The 25,446-nt window shown below is 46.9% G+C and overlaps 1 protein-coding gene across 1 annotated transcript in view; it reads left to right on the top strand.

The window, feature by feature from the left end:
* LOC142213594 (5-hydroxyisourate hydrolase-like) overlaps positions 1 to 25,074 on the top strand; it is a 33,703-nt gene extending 8,629 nt beyond the window's left edge. Inside the window, exons 4-6 of the mRNA XM_075281974.1 lie at positions 23,483 to 23,619; positions 23,946 to 24,081; positions 24,922 to 25,074. Of these exons, the coding sequence (XP_075138075.1) occupies positions 23,483 to 23,619; positions 23,946 to 24,081; positions 24,922 to 25,011 (363 nt within the window). The 3' untranslated portion in view covers positions 25,012 to 25,074. The remainder of the gene's footprint in view (positions 1 to 23,482; positions 23,620 to 23,945; positions 24,082 to 24,921) is intronic.
* The last annotated feature ends 372 nt before the right edge of the window (positions 25,075 to 25,446 follow it).

Genomic DNA, 25,446 nt, shown 5'->3' with positions numbered 1-25,446 from the left:
TGAGTCAAGTGATGTGTCAGCCTGCTCTGAGGGGGGAGGGAGGAGGGGCTAAGTGCACGGGAGCGAGCCTGGTGGGAGGGGGGGGGGGGGTAGTTTACCCTTTGGGGGAAGGGGCCGCCAATACAGGGTTAGACGCCGACACAGGTGAAGCCTGCAACATCGCTATGCTCCTGCCCTGCATGAAGCCAGCAGCGGCAGAAGCGATGCTGTTATTCCGGGGGGGGGGGGGGGGGGGCAGAGGAGCGGAATAACAGCATCGCTTCTGCCGCTGCTGGCTTCATGCAGGGCAGAAGCATAGCGATGTTGCTGGCTTCACCTGTGCCGGTGTCTAACTCCTCGGCATCCGCTGTAATAGGCGGATGCTGGGGACTGTTAGACGCCGGCACAGGCACATCGCTATGCTTCTGCCCTGCATGAAGACAGCAGCGGCAGAAGCGATGCTGTTCCACTCCACTCCGGGGTCACACATGCAAAGCCAAGCGGCGAGATGCCGCCGGCCCTGCGTGCAAGCTCATACACCAGTCTAACCTTCACAATGCGAATACAGACCCGCAGGGTGTCGGGTCTGTATTTGCATTGTGAATAGAGATGAGCGAACAGTGTTCTATCGAACTCATGTTCGATCGGATATTAGGCTGTTCGGCATGTTCGAATCGAATCGAACACCGCGTGGTAAAGTGCGCCATTACTCGATTCCCCTCCCACCTTCCCTGGCGCCTTTTTTGCTCCAATAACAGCGCAGGGTAGGTGGGACAGGAACTACGACACCGGTGACGTTGAGAAAAGTAGGCAAAACCCATTGGCTGCCGAAAACATGTGACCTCTAATTTAAAAGAACAGCGCCGCCCAGGTTCGCGTCATTCTGAGCTTGCAATTCACCGAGGACGGAGGTTTCCGTCCAGCTAGCTAGGGCTTAGATTCTGGGTAGGCAGGGACAGGCTAGGATAGGAAGGAGAAGACAACCACAACAGCTCTTGTAAGAGCTAAATTCCAGGGAGAAGCTTGTCAGTGTAACGTGGCATTGACGGGCTCAATCGCCGCAACCCAGCTTTCCCAGGATCCTGAATGGAATACACTGTCAGTGTATTCCCGTATACCCGATATATACCCCCGATACCCGTTCCAACGGTGTGCCCCCCCACCTTCACCCCAGAAATACCCTGCAAGTCCCCTAGCAATAGAATTGGGGCTATATACACCCACTATTTTTGCTACTGCCATATAGTGCCATTGTCTGACTGGGAATTCAAAGAATATATTGGGGTTACGTGCACCCACAATTTTTACTACTGGTATACAGTGCCAGTTTCTGACTGGGAATTCAAAGAATATATTGGGGTTATAAATACCCTCATTTCTTGCTACTGCCATATAGTGCCAGTTTCTGACTGGTAATTCAAAGAATATATTGGGGTTATAAATACCCTCATTTCTTGCTACTGGTATATAGTGCCATTGTCTGACTGGGAATTCAAAGAATATATTGGGGTTACGTGCACCCACAATTTTTACTACTGGTATACAGTGCCAGTTTCTGACTGGGAATTCAAAGAATATATTGGGGTTACAAATACCCTCATTTCTTGCTACTGCCATATAGTGCCAGTTTCTGACTGGTAATTCAAAGAATATATTGGGGTTACGTGCACCCACAATTTTTACTACTGGTATACAGTGCCATTGTCTGACTGGGAATTCAAAGAATATATTGGGGTTATAAATACCCTCATTTCTTGCTACTGGTATATAGTGCCATTGTCTGACTGGGAATTCAAAGAATATATTGGGGTTACGTGCACCCACAATTTTTACTACTGGTATACAGTGCCAGTTTCTGACTGGGAATTCAAAGAATATATTGGGGTTACAAATACCCTCATTTCTTGCTACTGCCATATAGTGCCAGTTTCTGACTGGTAATTCAAAGAATATATTGGGGTTACGTGCACCCACAATTTTTACTACTGGTATACAGTGCCATTGTCTGACTGGGAATTCAAAGAATATATTGGGGTTATAAATACCCTCATTTCTTGCTACTGCCATATAGTGCCAGTTTCTGACTGGGAATTCAAAGAATATATTGGGGTTACGTGCACCCACAATTTTTACTACTGGTATACAGTGCCATTGTCTGACTGGGAATTCAAAGAATATATTGGGGTTATAAATACCCTCATTTCTTGCTACTGGTATATAGTGCCATTGTCTGACTGGGAATTCAAAGAATATATTGGGGTTACGTGCACCCACAATTTTTACTACTGGTATACAGTGCCAGTTTCTGACTGGGAATTCAAAGAATATATTGGGGTTACAAATACCCTCATTTCTTGCTACTGCCATATAGTGCCAGTTTCTGACTGGTAATTCAAAGAATATATTGGGGTTACGTGCACCCACAATTTTTACTACTGGTATACAGTGCCATTGTCTGACTGGGAATTCAAAGAATATATTGGGGTTATAAATACCCTCATTTCTTGCTACTGCCATATAGTGCCAGTTTCTGACTGGTAATTCAAAGAATATATTGGGGTTACAAATACCCTCATTTCTTGCTACTGCCATATAGTGCCAGTTTCTGACTGGTAATTCAAAGAATATATTGGGGTTACGTGCACCCACAATTTTTACTACTGGTATACAGTGCCATTGTCTGACTGGGAATTCAAAGAATATATTGGGGTTATAAATACCCTCATTTCTTGCTACTGCCATATAGTGCCAGTTTCTGACTGGGAATTCAAAGAATATATTGGGGTTATAAATACCCTCATTTCTTGCTACTGGTATATAGTGCCATTGTCTGACTGGGAATTCAAAGAATATATTGGGGTTACGTGCACCCACAATTTTTACTACTGGTATACAGTGCCAGTTTCTGACTGGGAATTCAAAGAATATATTGGGGTTACAAATACCCTCATTTCTTGCTACTGCCATATAGTGCCAGTTTCTGACTGGTAATTCAAAGAATATATTGGGGTTACGTGCACCCACAATTTTTACTACTGGTATACAGGGCCATTGTCTGACTGGGAATTCAAAGAATATATTGGGGTTATAAATACCCTCATTTCTTGCTACTGCCATATAGTGCCAGTTTCTGACTGGTAATTCAAAGAATATATTGGGGTTATAAATACCCTCATTTCTTGCTACTGGTATATAGTGCCATTGTCTGACTGGGAATTCAAAGAATATATTGGGGTTACGTGCACCCACAATTTTTGCTACTGGTATATAGTGCCAATTTCTAACTGGGAATTCAAAATGCGCAAGGCTCCCGGAAAGGGACGTGGACGAGGCCGTGGGCGAGGTCGGGGGAATGGTTCTGGGGAGCAAGGTAGCAGTGAAGCCACAGGGCGTCCCGTGCCTACTCCTGTGGGGCAGCAAGCATTGCGCCACTCCACAGTGCCAGGGTTGCTTGCCACATTAACTAAACTGCAGGGTACAAACCTTAGTAGGCCCGAGAACCAGGAACAGGTCTTGCAATGGCTGTCAGAGAACGCTTACAGCACATTGTCCAGCAGCCAGTCAGACTCTGCCTCCTCTCCTCCTATTACCCAACAGTCTTGTCCTCCTTCCTCCCAAAATTCCCAAGCTTCACAGAACAATAACCCCAACTGTCCCTGCTCCCCAGAGCTGTTCTCCGCTCCTTTCATTGTCCCTCAACCTGCCTCTCCACGTCACGATTCCACGAACCTAACAGAGGAGCATCTGTGTCCAGATGCTCAAACACTAGAGTCTCCTCCATCTCCGTTCGATTTGGTGGTGGATGACCAGCAACCCACCCTCATCGACGATGATGTGACGCAGTTGCCGTCAGGGCATCCAGTTGACCGGCGCATTGTGCGGGAGGAGGAGATGAGACAGGAGTTGGAAGAGGAAGTGGTGGATGATGAGGACACTGACCCGACCTGGACAGGGGGGATGTCAAGCGGGGAAAGTAGTGTGGATGTTGAGGCAAGTGCAGCACCAAAAAGGGTAGCTAGAGGCAGAGGTCAGCAGCTTAGGCGAAGCCAGGCCACACCCGGAATCTCCCAAGATGTTCCAGTTCGTACCCAGCCCCGAAAAACTCCCACCTCGAGGGCACGTTTCTCGAAGGTGTGGAGTTTTTTCAAGGAATGCGCCGAGGACAGATATAGTGTTGTCTGCACAATTTGCCTCTCGAAATTGATTAGGGGCTCTGAGAAGAGCAACCTGTCCACCACTTCAATGCGCCGTCATTTGGAATCCAAGCACTGGAATCAGTGGCAGGCAGCAACGGCAGGACAAAGGCCGCCTGCCGTTCACGCCACTGCCACTGCCTCTGCCACTGCCTCTGCCTCTGCCACTGCCACTGCTGACTGTGCTGGCGATGCACTCCAGAGGACGAGCCAGGACACCACTTCATCTGCCTCCGCCACTTTGTTGACTTCTCCCTCATCCTCCCCTGTTCCTGTCTTATCTCCTTCTCCTGCACCATCAAAGGCACCATCAGGCGCTTCTTTACAACAACCCACCATCTCTCAGACATTGGAGCGGCGGCAGAAATACACTGCTAACCACCCACACGCGCAAGCCTTGAACGCCAACATCGCTAAACTGCTGGCCCAGGAGATGTTGGCGTTCCGGCTTGTTGAAACTCCCGCCTTCCTGGACCTGATGGCAACTGCGGCACCTCGCTATGCCGTCCCTAGCCGTCACTACTTCTCCCGGTGTGCCGTCCCCGCCTTGCACCAGCACGTGTCACTCAACATCAGGCGGGTCCTTAGTTCCGCTCTTTGCACAAAGGTCCACTTGACCACCGACGCGTGGACAAGTGCATGCGGACAGGGACGCTACATTTCACTGACGGCACACTGGGTGAATGTAGTTGAGGCTGGGACTGCTTCCCAAACTGGCCCGGTGTACCTCGTCTCCCCGCCTAACATTCCTGGCAGGGACACGAGAAGAACACCCCCCTCCTCCTCCTCCTCTACCGCCTCCTCCTCCGCCACCGCCTCCTCCTCCGCCACCGCCTCCTCCTCCGCTGTTAGATTGACCCCAGCTACGAGTTGGAAACGTTGCAGCACTGGCGTTGGTAGACGTCAGCAGGCTGTGCTGAAGCTGATCAGCTTGGGGGACAGACAGCACACTGCCTCCGAGGTGAGGGATGCCCTCCTCGATGAGACGGCAATATGGTTTGAGCCGCTGCACCTGGGCCCAGGCATGGTCGTTTGTGATAACGGCCGGAACCTGGTAGCAGCTCTGGAGCTTGCCGGACTCCAACATGTTCCATGCCTGGCCCACGTCTTCAACCTAGTGGTGCAACGTTTCCTAAAGAGCTACCCCAATGTTCCAGAGCTATTGGTGAAAGTGCGGCGCATGTGCGCCCACTTTCGCAAGTCGACAGTAGCCGCTGCTAGCTTAAAATCTCTCCAGCAACACCTGCATGTGCCACAACACCGGCTTTTGTGCGACGTCCCCACACGCTGGAACTCAACGTTTCAGATGTTGAATAGAGTGGTTGAGCAGCAGAGACCTTTGATGGAATACCAGCTACAAAACCCTAGGGTGCCACAAAGTCAGCTGCCTCAGTTTCTCATCCATGAGTGGCCATGAGAGACCTTTGTGACATCCTACGGGTGTTTGAGGAGTCCACAAGGAGGGTGAGCTCTGAGGATGCGATGGTGAGCCTTACAATCCTGCTCTTGTGTGTTCTGAGAGAATCCCTGATTGACATCAGGGATAACTCAGATCACACAGAGGAGTCAGGGATAGCATCCGATCCGTCACAGCTGGAGAGTAGGTCCACACATCTGTCCGCTTCATCGCGTTTAATGGAGGAGGAGGAGGAGGAGGAGGAGGAGAGTTGTCCGATGATGTGATGGTGATACAGGAGGCTTCCGGGCAACTTCGAATCGTCCCATTGTTGCAGCGCGGATGGGTAGACATGGAGGATGAGGAGGAAATGGAGATTGAACTTTCCGGTGGGGCCAGAGGAGTCATGCCAACTAACACTGTGGCAGACATGGCTGAGTTCATGTTGGGGTGCTTTACAACCGACAAGCGTATTGTTAAAATCATGGAGGACAACCAGTACTGGATCTTTGCTATCCTTGACCCCCGGTATAAAAACAACATCTCGTCTTTTATTCCGGTAGAGGGGAGGGCCAATCGCATCAATGCTTGCCACAGGCAATTGGTGCAGAATATGATGGAGATGTTTCCAGCATGTGACGTTGGCGGCAGGGAGGACAGTTCCTCCAGTAGGCGACCAAGTTCTCACCGGTCCACACAAACGAGGGGCACACTGTCTAAGGTCTGGGACACCTTGATGGCACCCCCTCGCCAAAGTGCCGCCACAGAGGGTCCTAGTGTCACCAGGCGTGAGAAGTATAGGCGCATGTTGCGGGAATACCTTTCTGACCACAGCCCTGTCCTCTCCGACTCCTCTGCGCCCTACACGTATTGGGTGTCGAAGTTGGACCTGTGGCTTGAACTTGCCCTATATGCCTTGGAGGTGCTGTCCTGTCCTGCCGCCAGCGTCCTATCTGAGAGGGTGTTCAGTGCAGCCGTCTGTCAGCTGAGAGTGCCGACCGGCTCACTTTGATAAAAATGAACCACCACTGGATAGAGCCTTCATTTTTGTGCCCACCTGTGTAAAGCACCCCAACATGAAACTCCATGTCTGTACTCAACCTCTCCAATTCCTCCGCATCCTCATACTCATCCACCATAAGCGTTGCACAATTCTGCTAATACTAGGCTCCCTCCAACATGATTTCCCCCAACTCTGCTGGTTAGAGGCTCCCTCCACCCTGATTTCCACCAACTCTGCTGGTTAGAGGCTCCCTCCACCCTGCTTTCCCACAACTCTGCTGGTTAGAGGCTCCCTCCACCATGAATTTGCCCAAACTGGGCTGGTTAGAGGCTCCCTCCACCATGAATTGGTCCAAACTGGGGTTTTTAGAGGCTCCCTCCACCATGAATTTGCCAAAACTGGGCTGTTTAGAGGCTCCCTCCACCATGAATTGGTCCAAATTGGGGTTTTTAGAGGCTCCCTCCACCATGAATTTGCCCAAACTGGGCTGGTTAGAGGCTCCCTCCACCATGAATTGGTCCAAACTGGGCTGGTTAGAGGCTCCCTCCACCATGAATTGGTCCAAATTGGGGTTTTTAGAGGCTCCCTCCACCATGAATTGGTCCAAACTGGGCTGTTTAGAGGCTCCCTCCACCATGAATTGGTCCAAACTGGGGTTTTTAGAGGCTCCCTCCACCATGAATTGGTCCAAACTGGGCTGGTTAGAGGCTCCCTCCACCATGAATTGGTCCAAACTGGGTTTTTTAGAGGCTCCCTCCACCATGAATTGGTCCAAACTGGGGTTTTTAGAGGCTCCCTCCACCATGAATTTGCCAAAACTGGGCTGTTTAGAGGCTCCCTCCACCATGAATTGGTCCAAATTGGGGTTTTTAGAGGCTCCCTCCACCATGAATTTGCCCAAACTGGGCTGGTTAGAGGCTCCCTCCACCATGAATTGGTCCAAACTGGGCTGGTTAGAGGCTCCCTCCACCATGAATTGGTCCAAATTGGGGTTTTTAGAGGCTCCCTCCACCATGAATTGGTCCAAACTGGGCTGTTTAGAGGCTCCCTCCACCATGAATTGGTCCAAACTGGGGTTTTTAGAGGCTCCCTTCACCATGAATTGGTCCAAACTGGGCTGGTTAGAGGCTCCCTCCACCATGAATTGGTCCAAACTGGGTTTTTTAGAGGCTCCCTCCACCATGAATTGGTCCAAACTGGGGTTTTTAGAGGCTCCCTCCACCATGAATTTGCACAAACTGGGCTGTTTAGAGGCTCCCTCCACCATGAATTGGTCCAAATTGGGGTTTTTAGAGGCTCCCTCCACCATGAATTGGTCCAAACTGGGGTTTTTAGAGGCTTCCTCCACCATGAATTGGTCCAAACTGGGGTTTTTAGAGGCTCCCTCCACCATGAATTGGTCCAAACTGGGTTTTTAGAGGCTCCCTCCACCATGAATTTGCCCAAACTGGGCTGTTTAGAGGCTCCCTCCAGCATGAATTGGTCCAAACTGGGGTTTTTAGAGGCTCCCTCCACCATGAATTGGTCCAAACTGGGGTTTTTAGAGGCTCCCTCCACCATGAATTGGTCCAAACTGGGCTGGTTAGAGGCTCCCTCCACCATGAATTGGTCCAAATTGGGGTTTTTAGAGGCTCCCTCCACCATGAATTTGCCCAAACTGGGCTGGTTAGAGGCTCCCTCCACCATGAATTGGTCCAAACTGGGCTGGTTAGAGGCTCCCTCCACCATGAATTGGTCCAAATTGGGGTTTTTAGAGGCTCCCTCCACCATGAATTGGTCCAAACTGGGCTGTTTAGAGGCTCCCTCCACCATGAATTGGTCCAAACTGGGGTTTTTAGAGGCTCCCTCCACCATGAATTGGTCCAAACTGGGGTTTTTAGAGGCTCCCTCCACCATGAATTGGTCCAAACTGGGGTTTTTAGAGGCTCCCTCCACCATGAATTTGCCCAAACTGGGCTGTTTAGAGGCTCCCTCCACCATGAATTGGTCCAAACTGGGTTTTTTAGAGGCTCCCTCCACCATGAATTGGTCCAAACTGGGGTTTTTAGAGGCTCCCTCCACCATGAATTGGTCCAAACTGGGGTTTTTAGAGGCTCCCTCCACCATGAATTTGCCCAAACTGGGCTGTTTAGAGGCTCCCTCCACCATGAATTGGTCCAAATTGGGGTTTTTAGAGGCTCCCTCCACCATGAATTGGTCCAAACTGGGCTGTTTAGAGGCTCCCTCCACCATGAATTGGTCCAAACTGGGGTTTTTAGAGGCTCCCTCCACCATGAATTGGTCCAAATTGGGGTTTTTAGAGGCTCCCTCCACCATGAATTGGTCCAAACTGGGCTGTTTAGAGGCTCCCTCCACCATGAATTGGTCCAAACTGGGGTTTTTAGAGGCTCCCTCCACCATGAATTGGTCCAAATTGGGGTTTTTAGAGGCTCCCTCCACCATGAATTTGCCCAAACTGGGCTGGTTAGAGGCTCCCTCCACCATGAATTGGTCCAAACTGGGCTGGTTAGAGGCTCCCTCCACCATGAATTGGTCCAAATTGGGGTTTTTAGAGGCTCCCTCCACCATGAATTTGCCCAAACTGGGCTGTTTAGAGGCTCCCTCCACCATGAATTGGTCCAAATTGGGGTTTTTAGAGGCTCCCTCCACCATGAATTTGCCCAAACTGGGCTGGTTAGAGGCTCCCTCCACCATGAATTGGTCCAAACTGGGCTGGTTAGAGGCTCCCTCCACCATGAATTGGTCCAAACTGGGCTGGTTAGAGGCTCCCTCCACCATGAATTGGTCCAAATTGGGGGTTTTAGAGGCTCCCTCCACCATGAATTGGTCCAAACTGGGCTGTTTAGAGGCTCCCTCCACCATGAATTGGTCCAAACTGGGGTTTTTAGAGGCTCCCTCCACCATGAATTGGTCCAAACTGGGGTTTTTAGAGGCTCCCTCCACCATGAATTTGCCCAAACTGGGCTGTTTAGAGGCTCCCTCCACCATGAATTGGTCCAAACTGGGTTTTTTAGAGGCTCCCTCCACCATGAATTGGTCCAAACTGGGGTTTTTAGAGGCTCCCTCCACCATGAATTGGTCCAAACTGGGGTTTTTAGAGGCTCCCTCCACCATGAACTTGCCCAAACTGGGCTGTTTAGAGGCTCCCTCCACCATGAATTGGTCCAAATTGGGGTTTTTAGAGGCTCCCTCCACCATGAATTGGTCCAAACTGGGCTGTTTAGAGGCTCCCTCCACCATGAATTGGTCCAAACTGGGGTTTTTAGAGGCTCCCTCCACCATGAATTGGTCCAAATTGGGGTTTTTAGAGGCTCCCTCCACCATGAATTGGTCCAAACTGGGCTGTTTAGAGGCTCCCTCCACCATGAATTGGTCCAAACTGGGGTTTTTAGAGGCTCCCTCCACCATGAATTGGTCCAAATTGGGGTTTTTAGAGGCTCCCTCCACCATGAATTTGCCCAAACTGGGCTGGTTAGAGGCTCCCTCCACCATGAATTGGTCCAAACTGGGCTGGTTAGAGGCTCCCTCCACCATGAATTGGTCCAAATTGGGGTTTTTAGAGGCTCCCTCCACCATGAATTTGCCCAAACTGGGCTGTTTAGAGGCTCCCTCCACCATGAATTGGTCCAAATTGGGGTTTTTAGAGGCTCCCTCCACCATGAATTTGCCCAAACTGGGCTGGTTAGAGGCTCCCTCCACCATGAATTGGTCCAAACTGGGCTGGTTAGAGGCTCCCTCCACCATGAATTGGTCCAAACTGGGCTGGTTAGAGGCTCCCTCCACCATGAATTGGTCCAAATTGGGGTTTTTAGAGGCTCCCTCCACCATGAATTGGTCCAAACTGGGGTTTTTAGAGGCTCCCTCCACCATGAATTGGTCCAAATTGGGGTTTTTAGAGGCTCCCTCCACCATGAATTTGCCCAAACTGGGCTGGTTAGAGGCTCCCTCCACCATGAATTGGTCCAAACTGGGCTGGTTAGAGGCTCCCTCCACCATGAATTGGTCCAAATTGGGGTTTTTAGAGGCTCCCTCCACCATGAATTGGTCCAAACTGGGCTGTTTAGAGGCTCCCTCCACCCTGCTTTCCCACAACTCTGCTGGTTAGAGGCTCCCTCCACCATGAATTGGTCCAAACTGGGCTGTTTAGAGGCTCCCTCCACCATGAATTGGTCCAAACTGGGTTTTTTAGAGGCTCCCTCCACCATGAATTGGTCCAAACTGGGGTTTTTAGAGGCTCCCTCCACCATGAATTGGTCCAAACTGGGGTTTTTAGAGGCTCCCTCCACCATGAATTTGCCCAAACTCTGCTGGTTAGAGGCTCAATCCACCCTGATTTTCAAAATAAATGTTGGTGCCAACCTCAACTTACTACAAGGGCCAAATTCACTGCTGGTGACAAGCTCTCCTCACTGCAAGTGCCAAATACACATGTTTCAAGGTGTTTTCCTACTGTCAGAGAGGTGGTATTGAGTGTGTAAAGTGTGTAGTTGTTAGGCTGTGATGTTGGGGTAATAGAGGGTCTTTGGTGTGTTAGATGCCCCCAGACATGCTTCCCCTGCTGTCCCAGTGTCATTCCAGAGGTGTTGGCATCATTTCCTGTGGTGTCATAGTGGACTTGGTGACCCTCCAGACACGGATTTGGGTTTCCCCCTTAACGAGTATATGTTCCCCATAGACTATAATGGGGTTCGAAACCCGTTCGAACACACGAACAGTGAGCGGCTGTTCGATTCGAATTTCGAACCTCGAACATTTTAGTGTTCGCTCATCTCTAATTGCTATTGATACCGACAAGTTGGAGTGCAGATTGCCGGATGATAAATTGGTGGAGTTGCGGGAATTGGTGAGGAGGGCGGTACAGGAGAGGAAACTTTGGTTGCGTGATTTACAATCCTTGTTGGGTCATCTGAACTTTACTTGTCGCATTATGCCCGTGGGTAGGGTGTTTTGCCGACGCCATGCTGCTGCTACAGTGGGTGTTCGGCGTCCGTTTCATTTTGTGTATTTGGGGTCGGACTTGAGGGATGATCTGTTGGTGTGGGATGGGTTTCTGTCTAGGTATAATGGTCGGTCATTGTTGCAGGGGCGGTGGTTTCTAATCTGGATTTGGAACTGTTTACAGATGCATCAGGGGCGCATGGGTTTGGGCCTTATTTCAGAGGGCAGTGGTGTGCGGGGGAGTGGCCTGTGGCGGTCTAATGGGTGGGTGCGGAATCTGGCCTTACTTGAGCTTTTCCCAATTGTGGTGGCGTCGTTTGTTTGGGGTGACCGGTTGCGTGACCGCCGGGTCCGCTTCCTTTGTGATAATTTGGGGGTGGTTTAGGCCATTAATTCTCAGTCTGCTCACTCTCCACCTGTGGTTCGTTTATTGCGTGCTTTGGTGTTGAGGGGGCTTGAGCTTAATGTGCATTTTGTAGCGGTGCATTTGCCGGGGGTTTCTAATGTAATAGCGGATTCCCTTTCTCGTTTCCAGTGGGACAGATTTCGGGAGGTGGTGCCGGAGGCGGAAGACGAGGGTCTCCCTTGCCCGGAGGAGCTGTGGTCCCTGGTTTGAGCATGGCTATGTCACTGGTGAGGCGGTCTCTGGGGGATTCGATGTGGTCGGGGTACACTAAGATCTGGTCTGAGTGGGAGGAGCTGTTGCGGGAATTGCATGGGGGGTGGTTCCTGATGATTTTGAGGCGTCTGTGCTGGTGTTTGTGGGTTCGGCTTTTAGTTCTGGGGTTTCTCCGTCGGGGTTGTCCCAGCGGTTGTTTGCTTTGGCTTTTTGGTTCAAGTTTAAGGGTTTTCGTGATTGCACTAAGTCTTTTTTGGTGCGTCAGGCGGTTAAGGAATTTCGGCGTGGGTCGTCGGTCAGGGACCGCCGGTGCCCGTTGTCCTTCACGGTTGTTCGGGATTTGGTGGGGATTTTGGGCCGTGTGTGCGTGTCGGATTATGAGGTTGTGTTGTTTAGTTTAGCCTTTTCGTTGGCGTTTTTTTGGGCTTTCCGGATTTCTGAGTTGGTGTCTCGTAGTTGTGCGTGCCCGGGTGGGCTGCTGCTGGGGGATTGCCGTCTCTCAGGGGAGGAGTTGGTCTACTACATACGTCGGTCTAAGCCTGACCCGGAGGGTAGGGGCTTGGCGGTCCGCTTGCGTAGGTTGCAAGTGTCGGTGGTTTGTCCGGTTGGGTGTTATGAAGCCTTTCTGCGTCTGCGGCCGGGGGGCGGTTCCTCCTTGTTGGTTCATAGCAATCTGCCTTGTTTGTCTAAGTTTCAATTTGTGCAGGTCTTGCGGAAGGGTCTGACGGTATTGGGGCTTTCGCCGACGGATTAGAGTTCCCGTTCCTTCCGGATTGGGGCTGCCACTGAGGCGGCGCACTGGGGTTTGCCTGCTGAAGTTATCCGACGCATTGGTAGGTGGGAGTCGGATCATTTCCGTTTGTATGTGCGGCCACATCTGCTATGAGCTGTTGGGGTGTTGTGGGGTGCTGGTTGTATGGTGGGGCTGTTTTTTTTTTAATGTTTTGTTGTTGTGTTTCAGGTTCGTCCCCGTGTTTGGTCTGGATCGCTGGCCATTCTTATGTGTACTGGGGAGGAGTTGATGCCGATGCTCGTCCGTGAGGTCGACAGTTGGGCTTCGCGCAGTCGGAGGTGCAGATCAAGTGGATCGGGGTTAGGGGATTGCTGTGGTTCCGACTGTTGGGTGAGCTACAATATTTTGTTGATATGGATAGGGCCCCCGATGTGTTAGTCATTCACACAGAGGGTAATGACTTGGGTCTGAGGGCGGCCAGGGAGGTGACCCGGGACATTAAACTAGATCTCTTGTTGTGGGCGACTTTTCCCGGTCGTATTGTGGTGTGGTCGGACATTGTGGCTCGCTTCGCGTGGCGACATGCTCGTTCACTTGGGGGCATTAACAGGGCTCAAATCAAGCTTAACCGGGCGGTGGGTCGTTTTGTGGCCCGGAACGGTGGTGTGGTAGTTCGGCATCGTGAATTGGAGGTTGCGTCGCCCGATCTGTTTCGGCCTGATGGGGTCCATCTGAATGTCATTGGTATGGATATCTGGCTGTTGGGCATTCGAGAGGGTGTTGAGCAGGCTGTGCAGGTGTGGGGAGACGAACGGGTGTAAGGTGTCACTGCCGCTCGTCGTGGCATGGTTAGGAGGGGTCTTTGTAGGCAAAACACAAGTAGGTCGCACAGCCTGACGTCACAAGATCCTGACAGGATTAACAGGTAACGTGGGGGCTCCGGGTAGCCTGGGGTCACTGGCTACACAGTAGACATACCTGCACCCCTCGCCGCGGGGGGTGCTGAGGGGAGGGGGGGGGGAACGAAGATCACAGAACCCTTTGTTTGCGGTGGTCATGTTTGACCACCGCAAACAAAGGGTTAAAACCTCCAGGGAGCGCAGATCCGACCGGAGGTAAGTGGAACCAGGTGTTAGCTGACGTTAAGAGCTAACACCCGGTTCTGATGCTGAGCAGGCGGGCCATGACGTAGTATTACTTCATGGTGCGCAAACTAACTGGTGCCCATGATGTGATATTACGTCAGCAGTCGCTAAGGGGTTAAAAAAACCCAAAACTATCTTGTTAATACATTGATTTTCAATTCAAATGATAAAATTCTTCGTCTTCACTTTCATCTGTCACTAAGTACAGTTATAAATGTGAGGTTCTTAGCGCACAGTTTGCTGAATTGTGCGAGCCCATCTGCCCCGTCACGGCGACCTCATTCAGATGGGTCCCTACACTAAGACTAATTTACCTATATAATAAATGCTGTACTGCCTCTATAGGCAAGACCCCAGAGAGCAAGTACTTATAGACTGCACTGTAACAGTGACTATATAAGAAGATTATCTCCTGTCCTGTATAAAGTGTTAGTATAGGGACCCATCGAAAAACACTAAGTGGTCGATGGGATGTACAGTGTGTGTATAACATTACTATTGATAAGACATCAGTATTACTACAATGGCCTTGGCTGTATCAAAACTCCAGTTTTACTAAATAACCCTCTAGATTTTATAGTGTAATATTTATTTGCATTATATATATATAGAGAGAGAGATATTTGCACAAACCTATATTTATATATATATTTCTAGAAAATTACATAGATCAACAAATCAACAAATCTTACATATAATGTAAAGTTGTGCTCAAAGGTTTACATACCCTGGCAGATTTAGTTATTTTTCAGAGAATATGAATGATAACACAAAACCTTTTCCTCTACTAATTACTAACATGTCTTTCAGTCTTTACATATTCATGCCTATATAACCACACCATATAGATACACTAAGTGGTCGATGGGATGTACGGTGTGTGTATAGCAACACTATGGATAAGACATCACTATTCTCTAATTAGTCACGTCACTATATCACTAATAAATATATATATATATATATATATATATATATATATATATATATATACTGTATACAGATATAATCACACAATGTACACCTAGTGTATATACAACTAATTATGTTACTTACAATCTCTAATTATACATTTATATAGATAAGTATGAAGAAACCTTACACATAACGTATTATATAGAAACCTTTTACTGCCACTACTTATACATATAAAATACATATTCACAACATAAGTACCTCTATATACATTATTACTGACATGACCTACAATCTATTAATATACATACATACCTACATACTGTATATAGAAATATTTATCACTAACATTACTTACAATCTCTGACTATACATATTTTCAGATATTTACTGACACCGTACTCACTGTATACGAAGGGAAATATTGTTGAAAGATACTTAAACGAATCTATAATTGTGCATATATAAATATATATATATACTCCCTGTACACGTATTGTAAATGGAGGTAATTACATACAACCTTTAAATACACATATATGTCTATATATACATCCAGTCGTCCTCCTCTGCATACTGTATGGAGTGCACCTATAGGAGAATACACAAGGGCTCGGATGAATTACATGACAATAAAGAATGGAGAAGAATTGCTCAGCATTTACATGATAGGGAATAGAAACAATGGATTTTATACATAACTAAAAGAATTATGAGCTCCGAAAGTCCACAACCCGGATTATTTATTAGAAAGGAACATCGGAACCTCAGGGAACCCAAACACTGAGAAATCTCTGGAACATTTATCGCCATTTATCATTCGAATATCCTCAAATTAAAAAGAAATAATATAAAATTTCTCTCCCTATCTTATCTAGAGTCTGTCACTAGGGAAATCCTCAGAGTGATATCTAGGCCTGCTCTTAGATTTCACTCATCATTTATGTAAAAAAAAATGGTGTAAATGTTGATTTATCTGGTGATCCACTGGCCCCGCCCACAGCAATGCTTCGCCATTATCCGTAAACGTAAGCAGAGTAAAAACGCCAATGTCTCCTGTATGAATGGAGCAGCGGCCGAACATTTGTTATGTGAGAGAATATCTGTGCTACTTACCTGGACTGGACCTCTACAATCTATCAGACTCAGGACATGTAGGTTGTGATATGGAACTGATGATGTCATGTGCTTTGTGAGGTCATAATGGTTGTCATTGCAGCAGGGGCCTCGGATTGTCCTCCAGACCAGAGGCTCGTCCTAATAGAATGCCCGTCAGTTTATGCTCATAGATGATAATATAGTCATATGTATAAAGCGCTATCTTCACAGTGATGGCAGCGTTATTCACTGATGTGACCAGTGGCCTTTTCCCTGCAGTGCCAGACATTTAACCCCTACTGGTATAACACCAGTCTTCTATTTATTACTTTGTGGAGCTCTGAGGTCAATAGTCCCAGAGTATGAGATTATTCACTATCTATGGTTTATACTGATTGACATAGTGTATACTCCGCAGTAATATCCTTAACCTCGCTACCTGGTATACGTCCATTTGATTCTGTCATTTATATGAGCATTGTTGTAATAATCTAAATATGTGATGGAGTGGCGTATACACATATGTAGGAACTTTTATAGATATGTGTGCAGATACAGTGGTGGCCAAAAAAACTGCACCATTTCACAAAATGTAATGATTTTAGCAAAAATTATTTCTTGTCTTTCTCCATTTCTATCCTCTTCTCTCCTGGATGACGAGTATTTGGCAATTTTGTACATGTACATTTTGTCCAATTTCAGTTGATTTTGTAGTAGGAGGTATACATATCATCTGCAGGGACTCAATTTATACACATCACATACATTTGACAAAATCCACTGGTGGTGCATTTTTTTTGGCCGCCACTGTATATATGGATATATCGAGATACTGTTTCATATAGTCACACTCCAATACATCTCATACCATATGTTACTGGTATTTGCCTATTCATTTTGCTTATGGCTCAATTTTGGTATGACATCTGTCCTTACCTATATGTTCTGCATATCCTTGGAAATATATGTAATTTCCCGATTTCCCTATACCTGGGCCATACAAACATGAATTTGCTATATAATGTTTCTAACTTATAGAGCAATGAAAAGGACCCATGAAAACACAAATAATATTAGAATATACCCATATGAGACTCCATAGACTGTACCACATGCGCATCGCCCATCGTCAGTCTAAGAGGAGTTATGCCAGTCAGACTACTGCGCCACATATCTGAGTAGTGTATTTTCAAGGAAATTCATGATTCATTATGATTTACCTTGTTTTTTATATTGTTCTGGGGAAGGGGAAAAGTGGGGATTTCCATCTTATAGCTATTATCCACTTATCTACTGACATTGTTTGGTATTAGTTTCTTTTTTTGATTAGGTTTTTTTTTTTTTTTTTTTTTTTTTATTTCTTGGGGGAAGAAATGTGGAGCACATAATGCTGTGTACGGGGCCACTGTGGAGTATATTATACTGTCCCAGTATTGCTTACACGCTGGGCGCTGCTCACTCACCATATTCTTGATAACTGCAGTTGTGGGTACTAGAGATGAGCGAACAGTGTTCTATCGAACACATGTTCGATCGGATATCAGGGTGTTCGCCATGTTCGAATCGAATCGAACACCGCGTGGTAAAGTGCGCCAAAATTCGATTCCCCTCCCACCTTCCCTGGCGCCTTTTTTGCACCAATAACAGCGCAGGGGAGGTGGGACAGGAACTACGACACCGGGGGCATTGAAAAAAATTGGAAAAAGTCATTGGCTGCCGAAATCAGGTGACCTCCATTTTAGACGAATAGTGGATTTCAAATCCGGGTCATATGAGAATGTGAACTTTGTGACTATGAGACAGGGATAGCTGTACAGGCAGGGATAGCTAGGGATAACCTTTATTTAGGGGGGAATGTTATTAAAAATAACTTTTTGGGGCTCTATCGGGTGTGTAATTGTGATTTTTGTGAGATAAACTTTTTCCCATAGGGATGCATTGGCCAGCGCTGATTGGCCGAATTCCGTACTCTGGCCAATCAGTGCTGGCCAATGCATTCTATTAGCTTGATGAAGCAGAGTGTGCACAAGGGTTCAAGCGCACCCTCGGCTCTGATGTAGCAGAGCCGAGGCTGCACAAGGGTTCAAGCGCACCCTCGGCTCTGATGTAGGAGAGCCGAGGGTGCACTTGAACCCTTGTGCACCCTCAGCTCTGCTACATCAGAGCCGAGGGTGCGCTTGAACCCTTGTGCACACTCTGCTTCATCAAGCTAATAGAATGCATTGGCCAGCGCTGATTGGCCAGAGTACGGAACTCGACCAATCAGCGCTGGCTCTGCTGGAGGAGGCGGAGTCTAAGATTGCTCCACACCAGTCTCCATTCAGGTCCGACCTTAGACTCCGCCTCCTCCGGCAGAGCCAGCGCTGATTGGCCGAAGGCTGGCCAATGCATTCCTATGCGAATGCAGAGACTTAGCAGTGCTGAGTCAGTTTTGCTCAACTACACATCTGATGCACACTCGGCACTGCTACATCAGATGTAGCAATCTGATGTAGCAGAGCCGAGGGTGCACTAGAACCCCTGTGCAAACTCAGTTCACGCTAATAGAATGCATTGGCCAGCGCTGATTGGCCAATGCATTCTATTAGCCCGATGAAGTAGAGCTGAATGTGTGTGCTAAGCACACACATTCAGCACTGCTTCATCACGCCAATACAATGCATTAGCCAGTGCTGATTGGCCAGAGTACGGAATTCGGCCAATCAGCGCTGGCCAATGCATTCTATTAGCCCGATGAAGTAGAGCTGAATGTGTGTGCTAAGCACACACATTCAGCACTGCTTCATCACGCCAATACAATGCATTAGCCAGTGCTGATTGGCCAGAGTACGGAATTCGGCCAATCAGCGCTGGCTCTGCTGGAGGAGGCGGAGTCTAAGATCGCTCCACACCAGTCTCCATTCAGGTCCGACCTTAGACTCCGCCTCCTCCAGCAGAGCCAGCGCTGATTGGCCGAATTCCGTACTCTGGCCAATCAGCACTGGCTAATGCATTGTATTGGCGTGATGAAGCAGTGCTGAATGTGTGTGCTTAGCACACACATTCAGCTCTACTTCATCAGGCTAATAGAATGCATTGGCCAGCGCTGATTGGCCGAATTCCGTACTCTGGCCAATCAGCACTGGCTAATGCATTGTATTGGCGTGATGAAGCAGTGCTGAATGTGTGTGCTTAGCACACACATTCAGCTCTACTTCATCGGGCTAATAGAATGCATTGACCAGCGCTGATTGGCCAGAGTACGGAATTCGGCCAATCAGCGCTGGCTCTGCTGGAGGAGGCGGAGTCTAAGGTCGGACCTGAATGGAGACTGGTGTGGAGCGATCTTAGACTCCACCTCCTCCAGCAGAGCCAGCGCTGATTGGTCGAGTTCCGTACTCTGGCCAATCAGCACTGGCCAATGCATTTCTATGGGGAAAAGTTAGCTTGCGAAAATCGCAAACTGACAGGGATTTCCATGAAATAAAGTGACTTTTATGCCCCCAGACATGCTTCCCGTGCTGTCCCAGTGTCATTCCAGGGTGTTGGTATCATTTCCTGGGGTGTCATAGTGGACTTGGTGACCCTCCAGACACGAATTTGGGTTTCCCCCTTAACGAGTTTATGTTCCCCATAGACTATAATGGGGTTCGAAACCCATTCGAACACTCGAACAGTGAGCGGCTGTTCGAATCGAATTTCGAACCTCGAACATTTTAGTGTTCGCTCATCTCTAGTGGGTACTAAAGCTGTATCCCTTTCAAGTATCTGAGATATTGCTGTAGCACCCATAACCGTCACTATCAAGAATTCACTCTAGGGAGTGGGGTGGGGGCCCCAGAAAAAAAATTGCATCGGGGCTCACAAGACCTTAGTTACACCACTGGATAAGGTCCTTATCTCTCAGTGCATTGCGGCAATGAGTCTTAAAGAAGGTCTGTGTATTGCAGGCCAGGGGGAAAGTCTGGATTATATAGCAGCATGGAGTATGGCTATGGAGTAGCTATTAATTTCAATTTGCCTGGAATAGTTAGCCATATTGTTAGTCTATCTCGTGATTTGTTTGTGACTGTAGGTAGATGTGTCCTTAGATTAGTAGACTATGTTGTATACGGCACTCAGAGTAGTCATCAATTGGGCGCCATGGTAGGGTCCCAACCCGTAATCAATGAATAAAGAACTTCAACACTCCATTGATATTTAATTATCTGTGATCAAGTTATTCCACAGACTAAATAGTAAATGGGTTTTGGCCTATGACGGTCTTCATCAGACTCAGACAATTGGTGAATATACATACACCTGCAAATTCATTTTTGTGATGTTCCCAGAGGAAGGTTCCAGCATTCAGAGGTAAATTCCTCAAATGGATACATACACTATGTGATCAAAAGTATCCAGACACCCCCCAAAACATATGTTTTTCATATTAGGTGCATTGTGCTGCCACTTACTCCAGATCAGTGACCTCCCTAGACATTAGACATCATGAGGGAGCAGAATGGGTCGCTCCTCGGAACTCACGGACTTCGAATGTGGTCAGGTGATTGGGTGCCACACATCACACAGGTCAATGCCAAACAACGCCTTGCTTGGTGTAAGGAGCGTAAACATTGGACGATTGAACAGTGGAAAAACGTTGTGTGGAGTGACGAATCACGGTACACAATGTGGCGATCCGATGGCAGGGTGTGGGTATGGCGAATGCCTGATGAACGTCATCTGCCAGCGTGTGTAGTGCCAACAGTAAAATTCGGAGGCGGTGGTGTTATGGTGTGGTCGTGTTTTTTATGGAGGGAGCTTGCACCCCTTGTTGTTTTGGTGGCACTATCATAGCACAGGCCTACATTGATGTTTTAAACACCTTCTTGCTTCCCACTGTTGAAGAGCAATTCAGGGATGGCGATTGCATCTTACAACATGATCGAGCACCTGTTCATTCTGCATGGCCTGTGGCGGAGTGGTTACACGACAATAACATCTCTGTAATAGACTGGCCTGCACAGAGTCCTGACTTGAATCCTATAGAACACCTTTGGGATGTTTAGGAACGCCAACTTCATGCCAGACCTCACTGACCTACATCGATACCTCTCCTCAGTGCAGCACTCCGTGAAGAATGGGCTGCCATTCCCCAAGAAACCTTCCAGCACTTGATTGAACGTATGTCTGCGAGAGTGGAAGCTGTCATCAAGGCTAAGGGTGGGCCAACACCATATTGAATTCCAGCATTACCGATGGAGGGCGCCACGAACTTGTAAGTCATTTTCAGCCAGGTGTCCGGATACTTTTGATCACATAATGTATGTGTGGTCAAGGGAGAGTGGATCCATGAAGTGTCCTCAGATTAGGGGACAACATTAATGCTGGAAGGGAGTTCAGGGATAGGGTGACAGTGTCAAAAGCAGCCACATTTTTAAATAAAATTAATTAAATTTTGTTCCAGAATCACATTATCTATTAAATTAGACAAAGTTGTGGCCATTTAAAGGGTTTGGGCCCCAAATGAAAAATCTGTAACAAACTGCCACTATCAAAGGCCTGCAAAATGCATCCAGATTTGCATACAGACAACTGTGATACAGCCGATACTGAAAATATCAATCATGGCTAAAGAGGAGACACTATTCACCTAATTCAGAGGAGAGCTGAAGTATTTGCACCTGCCTGCAGGATATCTAGCACATCAGGCTGTATGTTGCATGTGCCAGCTGATATGTGTAAAAAGATGATTCTTTCTGAATTGCTTCATTGATTTGTGGCCTGAAAGGTAGGTTTCTGCTTCTACAAACTACCACTACATGGCATTGGTTTATTTAGTTATTGGATTGAGAGGTATTATGGACCTGACACACTCCGGGGCTGGTCTTACACGACCGTAGTTTAAGTCCGCAATTGAGGGTTTTCAATTGCGGACCATTTGTGGACACATTATACTCAATGCGGCCTCTTACACCACCGGATATTTTTATTTTCACCGCACTGCACAGACTCGCCCATAGAACTCTATGGGCGAGTGCGGCAGGTCACGGACATCTGCGGAGTGTAAGTTGATGATCAGGACCGTAAAAGCATTACAGTCGTGTAAGACCAGCGCACTGCTTTTGGGGGTAATTCATGGACACCCCACCTGATAACTAATAAATCGAAGTTAAAGATTGGGAGTAGTGGGTAAATAAGCAACTATTCGCACCTGGGGTCAATGATCTGTCTCTACAGCTATCAACACGTCAGCGGGCAGGTAGACAAAAAAAAGTGTGTGTTGGTAAATGTTAACCAAACCCCCTGGGACACGAGCTTTACAGTACAAAGGTCCAAGCTCAGGACAGGGCATATTCTGCTATGAGCAGGCACCGGCTGCAGCTTATACATCAGCACCTGAAGGGCAATCAGGTAATTGTCTAGGAATTGCTTAATACAATAGCTGTATGTTCTGGGATTTTCGTGAGCATTACTGGATCACACCCCTCCTCCTCTGTGCCAGTGAATTTCAGCAGTCTGTGTCATCCGGCAGCAGGAAGTGCTTTGGCTGAACTTCTAGGACACAAGTAGGTATATAAAGAAAACAGCTACTGGGAACGCAGCAGAGATAACAGAGAAGTTAGGCTTTGAAGTCTTCTTGCAGAAGATATTCAGTGTTTTCTGAAAAAGTAATTCCATAAAAGGGATCATAATGATGTGAATTCCTGTTGCTGAAGGAAGACACCTCTTCTAAAGGCCTGCAGAATACTTCAAGCTACTCCAGACTAGTTACATATCAAGGAATTGCATAAAAGACGATTTCCTAATATAATAATATTCATGTCCTTCACAAGTCACACGTCAGGGAGCAGCATTGAATTCAATGTCAGTAAATGGGACTATTCACGTGATCATTATTTTGATGGTCCATTGTAACGGGCTATCAAAATATAGGCTATGTCCTATTTTTTTGCCAATTTTCACGAATTTCCTCCATGTATGGGGAATCCGTGAAATTAGTGCTCCTCAAGTGCAAGATGGCCGGGAAAAATGGCTATTTTTCACCTCGATCTTCTGAATGTAGCCCAAGTCATAAAGCAACAGAGACGTGGGAAAGGTAATCTCCATAGCTGCTCATCATCAGACACATAATAAGCAGTCTTCTCAATATCATGTGTATATTAACTCTTCGTCAGATAGTTAGACATTCACAGCATATTGGTTGGATATGACAGAGATCTCTATTTGGTGGGGTCTGACTAGTGGAGTTGTCAAATGCCATGGACTAGGGGTGAGGCCTACGTGAATGGAAGTATTGCTGAAGGGGTTAATGATTTATCAGATATATATTCTGTAATGCTTCTCATTGCTTTGTGAATGCTTACGTAATTATTATTTATACAGTTATCTAATACATTAACATGGCCTCTACTCTGGACTCTACTTACGTAGGTTTAGAGTTTCATAAAATGTTAGATATAAATAAGAAAGAATAAGTCTTCTATTTCTTGCATATCTTAAAGGAAATGTCGGGAAGCAGCGACAGCCTACTAAGTACACACGTCCTAAATACAGCCCAGGGAATTCCAGCAAAAGGTCTGACCATTACTTTGTCCAAACTGGATGGAAACCAAACAAGATGGGTACAAGTCAGTAGAAGGTGAGTATTTTGTCCGCACTATGAATATCTCATGTAAAGCTACAATCTCTACACCAAATATAAACAGATTACAGGTGCAGATCCTATTAGGCGGCAACATGGACCACATTATATGCAAATTTAAAACCCCAAAAATATGTCCACCAGGTCACCAATAAAGCAAAGTAAAGCAGCCTGTCAGTACTTTTATATGTTTTTTTGATAACAGTTTGAAGATGTAATTTATGCATACCCTTGCCTATGCTTTATTCCCCCATTGTAGAGAAATGTTTTATTTCATTATTTTTCTTGAATTGACCATGGAAACTTGGACCTTCCTTTTGCAGTGTCACAAATGAGGACGGCCGCTGTCCTGGACTCCTGCGAGGAGAACCACTTACTACTGGAACTTTCCAGTTACGCTTTGATACCAAGGACTACTGGAAACAAATGCAGCAGGACAGTTTCTACCCTTATGTGGAGGTACCTGCTCTTCCTGTAATGAAGCACAGGGCCTTTTAAGAACAGCATTTGGGCCCTTTGCTCTGCAAATCATATGAACTGTACTGTTATTTCACTTATCTCTGTAACACCCGATACCGCATCTGTTGTTGGGAGTTATCATATTGCTATAGAAAGGAGCCAACGGTGTAGCTCGGCCCTGGGCCCCAATACATAGTCTGTTACAGGACCCCCCATCTGCCAAGGATGTTGAGGCCCAGGGGCTGGGAGTGACTGTTACTATGTCTCACTGTGACAAGAGAGATTATGTTTACTAGTGTGTCAGAATGTGACATCCCTGCAGGATGAACCTTGGAAAATATCTGAGGGCCTATACAGCTGCAAACGACTCCTAAGCCAGTAAAACAGAATACTACCGTTATTACTGTTGGCAGAAAATATTAACAATCCATTTAAAAATTTCACTGATTTCAATATGATTTGATCTTTTGTCCAGGTCGTGCCTGTTTTTACCAAATCTGTTGCAAATCTGCTATTTTGGCAGTCACAACGCAGGGTGGGTCCATTCATAATAACAGACTTATGACAAATGTTAAATTTCCATTATGTCTATGGCTATTGGTCGGTCGCCAGATATACTGTCAGTCATTACTGTCAGTTTGTTTGTTTGTTTTTTCTGTGCATGCTCAGAAAGAAAAAATAAAATAAATACAAAAACGGATAGTATGACACGCACACTAACTGATCTTAATGCGTGCATTTTTGTTTTGCTCTTTTTAACAGATCTATTAAATCAGTTCATGTCCATTATGATAGGTGAATGCAAATAATAATCAGTTTCCCTATTTTGTTATCCTACAGGTTGTTTTCACCATCACAGATTCAAAACAGAAATACCACGTGCCGCTCCTGCTGAGTCCATTCTCTTACAGCACCTACAGGGGAAGTTAATAGCACAAGTTTACAGTTCTTTATGTTATCTTGGCATTGTCTATATACATCATTAAACCCATACCAGCTGTTTGAATTAAGAACTTGTACATGTGTATCTGATGTCAGTAGCAGCTGAGCTGCAGTAATGGCGCCTGGCCACTATGCATAGTATGGAGCTATATGCTTCTGGCTCCATGCACTGTATAATACGGGTGTCGGAAGCAACCCTGAACAGCCAATCTACTTGGGGGCTAGCTAACTGTCCCCCACCAATTAGATCTCTATCGCCAATCCTAAGTACATGCCTTAAAAAATCCCGACCCTTCAATACTGTCTCATACTGATAAAAATATAGCTCTGAACATGAAGATGACATATCTTGTGTTTCTAACTGGCTGGTCTAAATGTTTCTTTTTGGATTTTTTATGTAGTATAAAATATTCAGATTATCAG

Source organism: Leptodactylus fuscus, chromosome 7, assembly GCF_031893055.1.
Source record: "Leptodactylus fuscus isolate aLepFus1 chromosome 7, aLepFus1.hap2, whole genome shotgun sequence".
NCBI classification, from domain to species: Eukaryota; Metazoa; Chordata; class Amphibia; order Anura; family Leptodactylidae; genus Leptodactylus; species Leptodactylus fuscus.
The sequence above is the reverse complement of the archived record's forward strand: the minus strand, read 5'-3'. Positions and strand labels throughout refer to the sequence as shown.